The sequence below is a fragment of the Nuphar pumila genome, chromosome 5, assembly GCF_984573655.1.
Source record: "Nuphar pumila chromosome 5, dmNupPumi1.hap1.1, whole genome shotgun sequence".
In the NCBI taxonomy this organism is placed as follows: domain Eukaryota; kingdom Viridiplantae; phylum Streptophyta; class Magnoliopsida; order Nymphaeales; family Nymphaeaceae; genus Nuphar; species Nuphar pumila.
In genome coordinates, this window is record NC_143253.1 from 23,478,900 (window position 1) to 23,493,295 (window position 14,396).

Consider the following 14,396-nt stretch of genomic DNA (forward strand, 5'->3'; position numbering starts at 1 on the left):
CTAACAATAACTTTTAGATTTTATTTACTTAACACTGCATTTTGGATGTGATAACTTTTTAGGCATAAAACATGCTTTGGATCGAGTTGTTTCAACACAAAAGCCCAATTTTTGTATTCTAAAACTGTAAATGCATTGCAAGTTAATGATTTTTTAATGTTATTATAAAATATCTAAATATCAAAATATTATATTTTAAAACATGTTCTTTATTAAACAAACTATAAACTTCTGATATGTAAGATCTAATTTGGCAGGCCCAACTAAAGCCATGTAGTTAAGTGGCATGGTTTATTTAATAGTTTCTTATGCAAATGTGATTGAATCTCGAGAATATCTGAATCTCATATCCTATGTAGACTAGAAAACTTCATTCAGAGCAAGTAAAATTACATCCAATATTAGCTACTTTAAACGGGTATATCCATGCCTCATTCCCAGGCCAAGCCCAACTCGATTATAGATCAACTGTGCTCTTCTAGTTGGGTTTGTGCCCGTATCCAAACAAGTCCACTACTGCTTGTTTTCCCTGTCTATTGTTCTTGAGTTGGTTGCATACATAAACGGCATGTTCCCCACAAGTAGGGTGTCAACAGGTCAGGTTTAGTTCAGACCCAGGTGGAACCAGACTTGGACCAGATTTTCTGGTATGGTATCATGTCCGGACCCAGGTCTAATCGGGTCTGCTATAAGAGAAACCATACCTGGATTCGATAAGAACTACATGAATCTGACCCGGACCATACCCGGTAAAATAATATTGTTTTATCATTTTTACATTGAAAAATTGCAGGTCTTAATCGAAACTCAGGTCGGGCCCGGGTCTGGTATAAAATTTCACAAACTATACCGGAGTCCACGTATTTAATCAGACCTTCAGGTCTTCTTATTTGTCAGGTCCAGACCCAGGTCTTAATCGGGTCTTTTTATTTGTCACCATACCCGGACCTTATAGGTTTTGGTCCAGGTAAACCCGACCCGTTGACACCCCTACCCACAACGATCATTTCCATTCATAACCTGGCCAAAAACAGGGTGCTTTTGGCATTTCATGTTTAAAGAACATGAGTCTATGACCGTGACTTCTATGGTAGATTGAAACATGGGCCATGCTATCTTTTTGTCATTATATTGGAGCGGCCACCACACTTTTGAATTCTCAAAAGGATATCCAATATATGCTGCCGACAGGGAGGGGAGGCTTCATTATTTGACTGGACTGATGGAACTTCCAACATTATTTAAAGGATGCTGTTGATTTAAGGGTTATTGCCATCAACTTTAAATCACCAAATTCTTTGTAAGTTATGAACCCCAAGCCTACCAATTTAGGGACATAACCTGAGCATTAGTTAATCTTTTCACAAACATAAAAATGTAAATATGCTGACGTATATTGCACATTAAGCCCCTGTTTGGATGACGGTGCAAAATCTGGTTTCTGAGAAATCTGGTTTTGCTTTAGAACCAGGTTTTTGGCAAGCCATGTTTGCCAAAAACCAGGATAATAAAGGTGTTTGGGTGACAAAACCCAAAAACAAAGAAAAAGGGAAAAATGAGGCCGGCCCAACTCACTTCTTGGCACTCGCTTCTCGTATTGTTTCCCTCTTGCATCCCTTTCGTTTTCCAATTGTTTCCTCCTCACTTTCCACTTGTTTCCCCTTAGTATTTTGTGTATTTTCGTGTTATTTTTTTTTCCACTTTACCTCATTTCTTTTATGTTTCTGTTTTCGCTTTTCACATGCTTTTACAATCGCTTCCAAATCTCTTTTTTCCTTTTTTCGACAGAGAAAGCTGGGGTTAGGCAGACCCTTAACAGTTATACAACGATACCATTTGGGGTTCGAACTTGCAACGTCCCAACACAAGGTGACGTGCACTAACTGCTCCTGCCAGACAAACGGAGCCCCCGCTGGTAATTGCTTCCAAATCTCGCTTCACGCTTCATGCAGCGCTTCCCGCATCCATCTCTCTTCTTGGTAGCCATGGTTTGACCACTGAATTCACAACTGTATAGTATTATATATCGAACTTGTTCTTTTTCAGGGAAACCAGATAGGGTGTCAGACCGTTCCAAGTGGATTTGTACCCACGGCCCCTTGTTCTGTAACAAAATCCCAGGTACTAGCCCATTGCCCACTAGGAAGGGCTCCTTTTGGCTTCCATAGGATCACACACAGATCATGAAATGTTCAGAAGAGCACGAACAACCACGCATCGTCTTAACCATGTGAGTGGGCTACCATCTCTATTTACAGTATTCAAATATAAAAGGTTATGAACCTCACAAGTTTCAAGAATTATAATTACCATCTCTATATATAGTATTTGAAATTACAACTGCAATTGATTTAGAGGAGCCAAGGTAAAAAAAAGTACGGGCCTACTAACTAACAAGCTCCTGCAAAGGGCACAAGTCCTTCAATTTCCTTAATGAGGATATCTTTCTCCTCTTCAGACTGTTCATCATCTGCATTCCAAGAAATTGTGGAAGCAAAACTGAAATTCAGAATGAGATAGAAGAGAAAAAAGTGGTTGAAGTGTGAATCAAATGAGAACCACACTAGCTTAAATGTGACAATTTGGTGCGGGATTTTTTTCCCAACTGAAACTAGCTAATTGAAATGGGATCTTATCAAATTCTTGAATCCAATGAAGACACCTGGTATTAGAACCCAATAACCTAATGGTATACGACCTAACCACACACTGATCTCATTTGTCCCCCAATTAAGACACCTAATGGTCATAGAAGGAGAGCAGGTTTACCTTTGCTGAACGTAAGATTGTGAAGTAGCACTAGCAATCCTTCATGGTTTCTCACAAGAACTTCAACTATATCCAGTGGTTTATTTGGATTGGCGACAAAAACCTGAAACGTAAAGCAAACATAACTTGTTAACAATTACTAGAAAGAATACGCACAACAATGAACAGTAGCAGAGGGCTGCAGATCCAGTTTGATGGATATATCATTCATGCACAGATGATGAAAGGGCCCAGGGTCAGAGCATCTGGCTCTTGTCCATCCTCTCATGGTTTTGACCTTCATCCTTCAGTTATTACCAATCTTTGGGCAGCATGAAAACTGACAATCGTAACAAGGTTTTAAATATTCATAATGAAAAAGATGGGAGTAGATATGTCCAAGGTAGTAGAATATTTCAGAGAAGGGCAGGAACAAAGACAGTCCTTCATATCCTGTTAAAATATGAGACCTAGCTCCATCTCCATCCACATTTCAGGATATTACATGTTAAAGTGAAGAAAAAACAAAGTTTGGAAGTTTGGGGTGGGAACTTCGAGCTTAAACTGCAAGGATTATATTTAGCAGCACAAAACTCATTGGAACACTGAAGAGAAGTTGTTGCAAGAGCAAAACTCCTTCGCAATCACAGAACATTATAGAGTGCATCAGAAATTTCAAAGCAGTGTGTTATTATGATTATACATTCCTGAATCCTAGATACAAACTTGTGAAGGAGATCCAAACATAACAATGCACGAACACTTGAATGCACCAAAATATACATTTAAAGGATCACACCTTAAAAATGTGGAAAGCCGACATCTGGATGTTTTTGCTAGTATCCTGCACAAGTTATAAATTTCAGAAAGTATGATGATATCATGGAGAAGTTACTGTGTGAAACAAAGAAAACAGAAACACCTAGAAGAACAAATATTGTGGCCATAAAATGTCTATGATCAGGTATGTTTAACACTCTGACTCAGATAATTAACACGGCACTTAAATCATAATATGAAACAAAACGTATGCCACCTTCAGGAGGTTCATCATGATCTTTAAATTTTTAACTTCTGAAATATATTGCACCATGATTTGTGAATTTGGTCCCTCCAGAAGAAATTCCGAAAGAAGCTACAAATAATTGATGCTCTTATTAGATGAAACCAAAAATTTATACAAACAAGAAATGACCTTCAAAAACAAATAACAAAATGGAAGGAGCTTACAAAGAGAATGTAGATACCAACCTTCAATGACTGCCTTCGTGTCACATAATTTGTTGATGTCAAAAGTTTTTCATAGAGCTCAAAGAACTGGAAAAATATCATCTTCAATTAGAAAGTCATTGACGTATTTATTAACACAATATGGACCACACCTATGACAAGTGTATAGTACCTGGAGATTATTGCAGTTCCCAACCAATGCACAAGTACACAAGACAGAAGCAGAATAGTCCATATGTATAAAAAAACAAAAGGGAAGATTTTTAGCTAACCTGTTCATAATGGGAACTTAGATACGTAGAGACCACAAGTTCATGCTTAGTAAGCAGATCCTGCCAAAACATATCTTTCATGATATAAAGATTTTAGAAATAAGAAGTCGTGAGATGGCAAACTCCATTAAAATGGCTATTAAAAAAGTTAATTAAGATCTTTATGCATGAGGACTAACACTATAGGCATAATAGAACAAACCTTAAAGGCTGCGAAAGCATCTGATGCTATGTCAAAGTTTGGGAGCTCCACATATTTAAAAAACAACACAAAGCTTGTTGACTCCAATAAATATCTGTAAATACACTACATATTCAAACGCTCAAATGCTAGAAAAATCATAAGCCTGAAGAAAGGAGAGCAAACTACATCTGGAAAAGGACCCTCAAGCAAACAGAAAGTGTCATCCCTTGGAAATTATTATGAAGAAACAAAAAAAATAGTTTGTGAAACTCACTCAGCAAGTGTTGGATATTTGATGCACTCCCTTAACATACTCCCACAGTTCAAGGCAATCTCTTTGTTTCCATAACTATCAGGAAAGATAAAGAAATAAAGGAATTCATCAATAGTATTCAGTACATCACTTATAAAATCTATAGCATAAAAAATATAGCAATTGATGTGTGCATGCATGCAGAATCGTGAAAACACACACGCATGGACATAGGCCTAGGGCCTGTTTGTGTGTCACAGAAAAAGGCACTTTACCATGGTAAAGAGAACTTTTTCTGTGGGACCCACATCATGGATTTGTGGTGCAAACAAACAAAAGAACTCCTCTTCCTGCTGAAAAGATTTCGCCCACCACTTGTTTTCCATGCTGCACTCCTCTTTTCAGCAGAAACAAAGTCCGATGGAGGGTGGTCGGACTTTGTTTCTGCTGAACACTCTCCATGCTCTTTTACACACCGAGAGTGGTACCCTCCAACACAAATGCCCCCTAATGTTTCACTATGAAAAGATGCACAAAATTCTTAGAAGTTCCATAAGCTAGTGTTCCAATTTGAGAACACATGATAGCTTGTGTGACACAGGATCCACTGCTACATTTGCTAACGATTAGGAGTAAACTCTAGACCATAAAGGAGTTATAATACTTGAACACCCAAATTACATGGTTTCTCATGTAAAACTCCTGCATTGGTAAAGTATCTAGTAATTAATTTCTGCATCTAGATAAATGACAAGAAAAAATTCCAAGCAATGGCAAAAATAAGTCAATGAATTGAAGGTAGACATAGGAGAACATCCTCGATGATCTTGAAATTCCAATAGAACATCTTGAGCAAACCAACCAAGAATACTATCTAGCTAGGCAGAAGAAGACATACCACACCACAAGGGAGTCTAGAAGCTCTGGATGATTCTCAATATATGTCACACAGCAATAGCTAGATCCAATCGTTTGCTTAAGCAAAATGGCCCAGCAATGCACCAAATCCTTTCTTGCCTATTGTAGAGGCAGAGTGATCATTTAAGAAGTCCCAAATACAAGCAGGAGGATAACTATATATATAGTAGAAAAGAAAATAAGGAACGTACTTCCCACCCAAGAATAGGCAACTTGTGCACAAAAAGATCAAGAACACCCTCCCTGCATATTTCAATAGCTAGTTGGGAAATCTGATCAGCATTTGGTTCAACTTCTCCATCCCCAAAAAGCATTTGTCTCATCGCAACAAGGTTCTTTTCAACATCATCGAGAACCTGTTGAAATGAGTTGTAGCAAGATATTAACATCTTCATAGCCAATAACAGTGCCAAGTTATCGAATTGCAGTGCTACACCATTACAGAATAACAGCTCACATAATTGATCCAAGTCCACTCAAAGCATTGTTAAAAGGCAAATAGATAACTATCCTTTTTATAAGTTGCCAAAAAAAATTTTATGCATACATTTAAATGAACCAACCTTTTTATTAATAAAAGTAAAACATAGGTACTCACCCTTTTGCGTTAAGGGTAAAATTTCGACCATCTTGCTGATCAAACCAGTTGAACGAAAAAAAAAACAGAGAAAGGTGCAGAAGCAAATATAGAAATTGATCATGAATAAATGAGAATCCAAATAAATGGTTAAAAAGCAGCAAACAACGTATGCAGTAACAACTGGACTTGTTAAGATAGGCAACTTAGATTTGATTCCTCTCACGATCAAACAAAAATAGAAGGAAAAATAATGAAGATCAACTAATGGAAAAATTGCCTGCAGTTTTCACAAAATGCATTTGTGCCACTCATGGACAACTGAATGTAGAATCCTTGGCTAGCACAAAATGCATGGAACAACTGTCAAGTTCACAGATACTAACAGTTACTACTTATTTAACGTTCACGCGCCTGAATTTCATCAACAGAGGGATTCATATAGATGTGTATGGAGATAAAACTATACACGAACAAACGAAGCAATCGACACAAAGTTATTCGATATAATAGTACAAAAACATGCCTCTCAGAACAAGCATTTTACAAATTTCATAAAACATCGATTAAAATTGGAAAAAAAGTTTTGAAATAACGCATAAGAACACGGCAACGCATATAATGCAAATCAGTTTGTCGAATAGAACATCAACTCGTCAACAAGAAGTTCAACTAAGCTACACTAGCGCATATTATTCAAGGCCCAATTCAAGGATACACTACATAAAACAAGATTACTCCAACTACCCAATGTCAACATTTAAAAAGGCAATATGAAAAAGAAAATTTTTCATTCTACATGCCCAAATGGGAAGGAATCAAGATATCAACATCAATCTTTTAATCGAAATGAGCCCCGATGGATCAAAAATATCGATTTGGCACGGAATTACGGGTACCAACATCAAAAGAAACGGGAAAAACTCCAACAATTTCCATTTTGCAGGGGGTAAACGATAGAAAGAAGGGACCTTTTCGAGGGCTCGGACGTCTGCGACGGTCTTGGCATCGAGTGCGACGAGGGTTTCTCTGATCGATCTCACGAGCTCTGACGGCGATTTGGGCCTCGACGGCTTGAAGAACGAGAACGACATCGTCTCTCTCTCTCTCTCTCTCTCTCTCTCTCTCTCTCTACGTTTCTTCCATTTTTCTTCTCCTTGGTTGCAACCTACAGACTCGTGTATATAACACCACCGAAAATGACTTTCCCTGCCCTTTCGATTGTCATTAATCACCTGCACGTCCCTGGGTTAGGCAGCCCAGCAGTACGATGATGTCGTGGGACCCATAGACCATAGTTTTTGTTCGGTGGTGGGGCCCACTCGTGGCAAACGGGGTCAGACTTTTTCGCTGAAAATCTGAAATAGTACCAGTATCGGCCCTGTGTCGTCTGGCCAACTATTCAAGTGAATCGTCCGATATCGATATTCAAGTGAATCGTTTTTAATCGGGCTAAAATAATTAAAAAATATTATGTGTCAATCAGAATTTAACATGTGTATTAAAAAATAATTTTAAGTATCTTTTATATTTATTAAAAAATAGCTGATTCAAGAGTGAAGCATATCGATTTTCTGCCGATACTGACATGTATCCGCCGATACAGGCCAATATGCACCGATACTGACAACATTGTTCTTGTCCACAATTGTCATGAAATAAACTGAACACGAGAAGCCATACGTGAAGCAGAAGCGGCAAAGAGAGCACTGAAAGGGTAGCATGAAGCGAGAAGCAGAGTTTGGTTGTCAAGCAATCATAAAAGACATCTTGTAGGGGTGCAACCTGATATTATCCTAATTTCATAGATACTGATTTTATCCCTCAATGCATATGAAGCAATATTAAGCAGCACTGGAAACGAATAAAAACGAGTATAAGGGGATATAAATTAATATGCAAGCTTGTTAAGAAAAAAAAATTACTAAAGAGAAGAATGGAGAGCGGCAAGAAGCAAGAGATAAATGTTAATGGTGAGAGAGAATCAATTTCAGATTAGCGGGAGACCCGCTGGGCAGATATTATAGATTAACACCCTTTGATTAGAGATACGAGCAAGAGACTTCGAGAAAACTAGTGTTTTCTGAATTATATGAAGCCAGTAAGCACACAGCAAGCAAATCAATGGGTATTTGAACCCGAGTATCCTAAAAAGAGCAAAATATTTGATGGAAGAACAAGAGATTCTTTTAAGTGAGGATGAAAGTGGGCTTGTGATAGTTTGGTTGCATCTCATGTGATTTGGAATGGCATGAGATTTAGAAAGTGAATCTCTTTTAAGAGTACCCAAGCAACCAAATATAAAAGTTTTTTAATAAAAAAAAATATACTTCATAAAAAATGAGTTGGCACGTAACCCAAAAAATGAGATTTAGAAAGTTAATCTCACGTGTGATATTCTCTTTCTCATGGAGTCTCATAAGATTTGAAATCACGTAAGATTTTGAAAACTGATCTCTTTTCACTTTTCAAAAACACAACCAAATCTACCCCTAAAAGAAAGCAGTTTAACATATTTCAAAAGTGAATTTCTCTAAGCTTCCTCTCATCTTTGAAAAGCAATGAGTTTGCTGCTTTCAAAGCATGCTGACCGAGAAGGGAGCGTTTCCATGAAAAACAAGAAGCTTTTGGTGACTATGGTCTTGACATTTTGATTAGATAGCCAAAGCAAAACCCCTAGTTGCTTTCATTTAATTTTAATGATTATTTTTTTAGAGAATTTTTCATTTATAGACCTACTTTTTTTCCTATAATTAAAAAAATGTTTTTCTTTTCTAGAATTCTTGATACAGACCTAAGTTTCTTTGATAATGGTCAAATAAGGACTTATTGTGATCTACCATGGCCTTCAACCACTTAAACCTGGGTAAAAATTTTGATAAAATAAAAATATCCTTAATTCAAGAACTTTAACATATAAGGGTAGCCAGGTTTTTTTTGTGTGTTAAAAGCATAACATGCATTTTCAGTGAATAGAACGGAAACTATACAAAACAAGTAGCTGACTCCATTAAATTATCTAAAGTAACAAAAATACCCTTCACACAAACTTTGAACATGTGAAGGTAGTTAGATTATTTTTGTATTTAAAAGCATAATCATGTATTTTTAACATGTAAGGATAATTGGATTATGTTTTGTGTTTAAAAAGCAATCATGTCTCTTTAATTAGTGAATGCAAGCTTTACAAAACAAATCAAGTCAGGTTCTTACTTATGGAGGTTAACCCAAGGACCTTATTTGACAGTTTTTTGTCTAGTAAGTTTGAATTTAAGATTCACATAAAAGTTAGTATCTGACATAGAATATCAAGTAAAGGGTGGGACTAGATCACAAAATCACCCCTATTTTTAACCTTGAGTTTGCAAATCAAAATTATCAAACTACCTTTTGGTTTAAAACCAGGAGTAAGTCATTTTGTGTTCTCCATGGTCCTGCTCTTCTCCAGCCTCTCTCCATGGTTACTTGATGATAATAGGGTTTGTAAAAATAGAAAGGAACAGCTTAACACTAGCGTCAGCCTATCCTAGGCTTGACACAAAGTTTGAGATGCAAGTTTATAAATCAAAGCATAAAATGAAAAAATGTGCCAAATGCAGAATTTAAAGGTGGCGGTAAGTGGTTTTTCAATCATCAAACCTGCTCACCAAGAACCATGGTGGTTTCCAATAGAAAGAGAGACATAGTGGTGACCAAGCCACCTCAGCTGGAGGTGCTAGTCGGCCCACTCAGCACTTCAAGTTGGGAGTCAATAGACCCAGTTGATGGTGTGTTGTTGCTGACTCTGGCGCACAGTGTGTCGTTGTGCATTGGTGCAGTGTGCAAGCACTGGGTGCACTGATGTTATGCTGGGTTCGGTCCTCCTAAGTGTGGTGAGGTCTGTTGACTCGTGTTGTCGATCAACGAGCATGTGTTGTATCAACCCGCCATGCTCCACTCCCTCACCCTCGATGACCAAGAAATGTAGATATCTCTCACGAAATTCCTCCTCTATCATCCAATAGGTAGTTCTCTCACCATCGTGCTCTCACTCGATGTGGAGCTTTTAGACCCGCTTGCAGTGCTGCATGATGTATCTACCTTTGATGATTTGTATGGGCTGCAACTCATCCTCGATGGGAACTTCCTCGCTCTTGGGTGGATTCCACACATATGGTTTGAGCAAGGAAACATGGAATACAGGATATATTCTCGACACCTTAGGCAAATGCAGTCGATATGCAGTCTGTCCAATCCTCTCAATCACCTCGTAAGGACCATAATATTTGGGTACAAGTTTGGGGTGCCCCTGATCATACGTGGTTCGTTGTCTCTGAGCTCGGTGTGTCCTCTTCAACCACACCCAGCTCCCAACCTCATAGAACGGTCTTGGTGACCACAGTCGAAATGGTACTTTATCCTGGCATGTGCCTTTGGTATATTCCTCTTAAGGAGTTAATGGATCTTGTCGTGTCCTCAACTCTCGATTTATCTCAATGTCATGGGAGCTCCCATGCTTGTATGTGATAGGACAAGGAGGGAGATATCCATACAAGGCCTCAAATGGAGATATGTCAATGGCCAAATGGTGGATAGAAGCATACTGCACCCACGAAAAGTATTGTGACTAGTGGTTGGGCCTAGATATAGCAAGGCATCTTAGGTAGGTCTTCAAAGTCTGATTCACCACCTTAGTTTGACCATCTATATGAGGGTAGTTAGTTGTGCTAAATTGGACGCCAATCCCACTCTGGGTAAAGTATTCCATCCAGAATGTGCTTAGAAAAGTGGCATCCCTATCACACATAATGGTCCTTGTGCTCCATGAAGTTTTCCTACATTGTCTTGAAGAGCTTGGACAATATGGGGAACTATGGATGTCTTAGGCAAGGGACTGAAATGGACATACTTGGTCAGTTGGTCGACTACCATGAAAATAACCTCTAGATGGTCGATGACAAGCATGGCTTTAATGAAGTCTATACTGATATCCTTCCATGCTCAATCAAGTATGGGTAGGGGCGCGAGATGACCTAGAGTCTTTATTGCCTCATATTTGTTAGCCTGGCATATTTGGCAATGCCTGACATACTCCATCACTAAAATTTTCATGTCCTTCTAATGAAAGTAATGCCTCACTCTGGTAAGCCTTGGAAATGCCCATGTGACCGGCGTCCAAGGTGTCATGATGTTCCTGTATGAGCTTCTCTATCAAAGAGCTCCCTGGGGGTATCACAATCTTCCTCTTGAAATAAAGCACATCTCCCTTAACACTGTAGTGTGCGTGAGAGGTGGGTTCCGGTCTAACCCTCTGTATGAGTCCTTGGATTCCCTCATCTTTAAGTTGCTCATCACACGATGCCTTGCCCCATTCAAACAAAATACTGGATAGTACTCTCAAACACTCAACTTCTACGCTTCTCACTTGGCCAACTAGTGTGATAGTTTTGCCGCACCTGATGAACTGCATGCTCATGTTGGTGAACCTGAGACTCTTGAGCCATGGAATGCCCAGTACAAGGTTGATGCCTTGTATCGGAAGGAGGTGAAGATCTAAGACAAAAATAGAATTTTGGAGCTTGAGGCTAGCTCTTTGACACATCTCTGTACATGTCTTGCCCTTTCCATCTCCCAACTTCATTTCAAATTATTGGCAAGAGGATATCACACATCTTACTTTAGCCATCACAACTCTCTTGACGAAGTTATAAGATACCCCAATGTCAACAAGAATACCCATGGGTTGTCCCCCAAAATCTTGCCCTCAAGTCTCATACAATGGGGCCCTTTGAGTCATGACATAGTGTGATAGCTCACTGAATCCTCATGCTACTCAAAAGAAGGTGCATCCTCATTGCGACTTGATTCATCGTCCTCCTCCTAATCATAATTGATGATTTAAAGGATTTATTGGGAGTGGTGGCCTGGGTGCCACTTTTCTCCACACTTGAAGTACTCGCCTCTTTTTCTCTTCTCATTTATCTCCTTTTGAGAGATATGCTCAATCTTAGGCTTTGGTGAAGTCTGTTTGCCAAACTGGGGAGGTTCAGTCATTTGGGTAACCTCCTTGCCCTTGGAGCTCTTGTTCATAGCCCAACGAAGCTTCTGCTTCTACTCAAACAACTTGGCTATGTTGTATGCAGCCTAAGGGGGTGTGTACATTAGAGATAGCACCTCTATCTTCAACTCATCCTTCAGTCCTCCCACATACAACCCAAACAATGTTTGCTCATTAACGTGGGGGAGGAGAGAACACAACTCCTCGAAGTTGGCCTGGTACTCCTCCAAGCTACCCTTCTGCATCAGCTGTTTAAGGGCAACGTCATGGTCGGCCAAAGTTCGTTGGCCCAAACCGATCCATTAGGCCATCTTGGAATTGCTCCCAAGTAGGTTTACCCTTGATAACCTCATGTCAGTTGCACCACCGTAATGCTCTCCCCTATAAGCATGAGATTGCCGCATTGAGGCACATCTCATACGACACTTGGTGGCACATAAAGAAGTGGTGCATCTTTTAAAGCCACTCCCTAGGCCCATCACCACCAAAAATAGGGAGTTCCTCCTTATTCTTTTGCATATGCGAGACTCTTCACCAAGCATCATCCACCATATGCACTTGGGGTTCTCCTAACACCGAGGTCTCCGCAAACTCTCTCAAAGGATCACGAGGCTAACAAGGTGTGTCACACCCTTGGGCATGCTTAGGGATGGCAGTGGGGCGGGGCGGGGCGGGGGACAAGGTCTCCACCCCCACCCCGCCTCAAGATTTTATCCTCCACCCCCGCCTTCATACCTGCTTCATGTCCTCCATCCCCGGTTCAAACGGGGATGAGGCGGGGCGGGGCGGGGATATTGCGGGGAAAAGTGGTTGGGGTGGGGTTGGGGCGGGGATGACGCGGGGATCATGGCGGGGCGGGGAAAAGTGCACGTCCATCCCCGCCTCCACCCCCGGATGGGGATGGATTTTAACCTTCGTCCCCACCTCCATCCCTGTTTCATACCCTTCATCCCCGGTCCAAACGGGGCGAGGCGGGGCAAGGCCCCGCTTTCCCCCGGTCCACTGCCATCCCTAGGCATGCTCCACCCAAGTGTTGATGGAGTTGGAGAGTTGTGCCATGACGGTCTCAATCCGGTCCATGTGGTCGTTCAAGTTTTGGCCAAGGTTTGTCATCTTGCGCATGACGTCAATATTGGTCTCCTCTATTTGGCTCGTGTGACACTCTCGTGCTTGCACATATCATTAAAGAACTAAGCTCTGATACCTGTTGGTGGAACCCCAGCTAGATCGGTCGAATGCTTCATCAAGGTAAGATCATGCTTTATCAATGTGAGTTACAACAAAAAAACAAGTTAGGTGAAGGCCAGGATGGCCTAGATCCTTGTGACCACTTACAATAATGTGGGGTATGCACCACTCACAAGCAAACAGGTCTAACCTCATGAGTACTTAAGATCCATACACAAATCATCAAACTATGCAAACCAGACGGCCACAGTAAGGAGGGTTTTGTCTCGCATGTGCAAACCTACAAGCACAAATTTTTGGGCATGCAAGTCCTACATACAAGGCTCAGATGGCCGTCTAAATGGGCAAGCAGGCCCTTAGTACAAACCCATGCTAGATACTAAAAAATAAGAAAAAATGCACATAGGGATCCGGTACCCACTTTATAAAATTATTGTTTTATCCCTACGATCCTGGTACTTGTGACAAAGCCCTTGTGCACAGATGCACACTTGCTACCACTCGCTACCTCTCCACCATTATAGCATATCCAATGCATGTGATGCTCATGCGCGCTGCCTATGCACCTCATGCGAGCACACTACCTGTGTCACGGACTAAATTTTAAGGCCAATTTTTTTGCCTTTCAAGCCAAGGAATGCCCATGGGGCACTAGGCCTCGTGGCCTAGTCAGTCTCATAACACATATTTTTCTCACACGTAATCTTCTTACACAACAGACCTTTAACTTAACAAACTTTTCTTTCAAGAAATCCTTTCAAACATGGTCGTCGCGCAAATGATGACAACATACATGCATAGTCATCCCATACTGGCTAGCACCTCCAACCGAAGGGCCAAATATGCCTTGCCGCTCACACAGGCAAGCATACGTTGGCATAGGCTGAAACATGTCTTCATGGCACTGCCGACTTAACCGACATCCAACTTTGGTCACGAGAAGCATGACACATCTCAAAGCCTTTACTGATGCATGTCAAGCCTCCAAG

The 14,396-nt window shown here is 40.3% G+C and overlaps 1 protein-coding gene across 2 annotated transcripts; it reads right to left on the minus strand.

The window, feature by feature from the left end:
* Positions 1-2,226: 2,226 nt before the first annotated feature.
* On the minus strand, positions 2,227-7,334 carry LOC149837123 (uncharacterized). Of its 2 annotated transcripts, XM_090007252.1 has the most exons (11): positions 7,154-7,334; positions 5,797-5,961; positions 5,586-5,704; positions 4,709-4,783; positions 4,453-4,546; positions 4,251-4,310; positions 4,000-4,065; positions 3,785-3,883; positions 3,548-3,592; positions 2,770-2,872; positions 2,227-2,470 (listed from the first exon to the last, which is right to left on the minus strand). In XM_090007252.1, the coding sequence occupies exons 1-11, from the start codon at positions 7,274-7,276 to the stop codon at positions 2,391-2,393; spliced, it is 1,029 nt and encodes a 342-aa protein (XP_089863378.1). In that variant the 5' UTR covers positions 7,277-7,334; the 3' UTR covers positions 2,227-2,390. The 2 variants fall into 2 exon arrangements, with proteins under 2 accessions (XP_089863378.1, XP_089863379.1); XM_090007253.1 differs by lacking the exon at positions 4,251-4,310.
* Between the last annotated feature and the right edge of the window lie 7,062 nt (positions 7,335-14,396).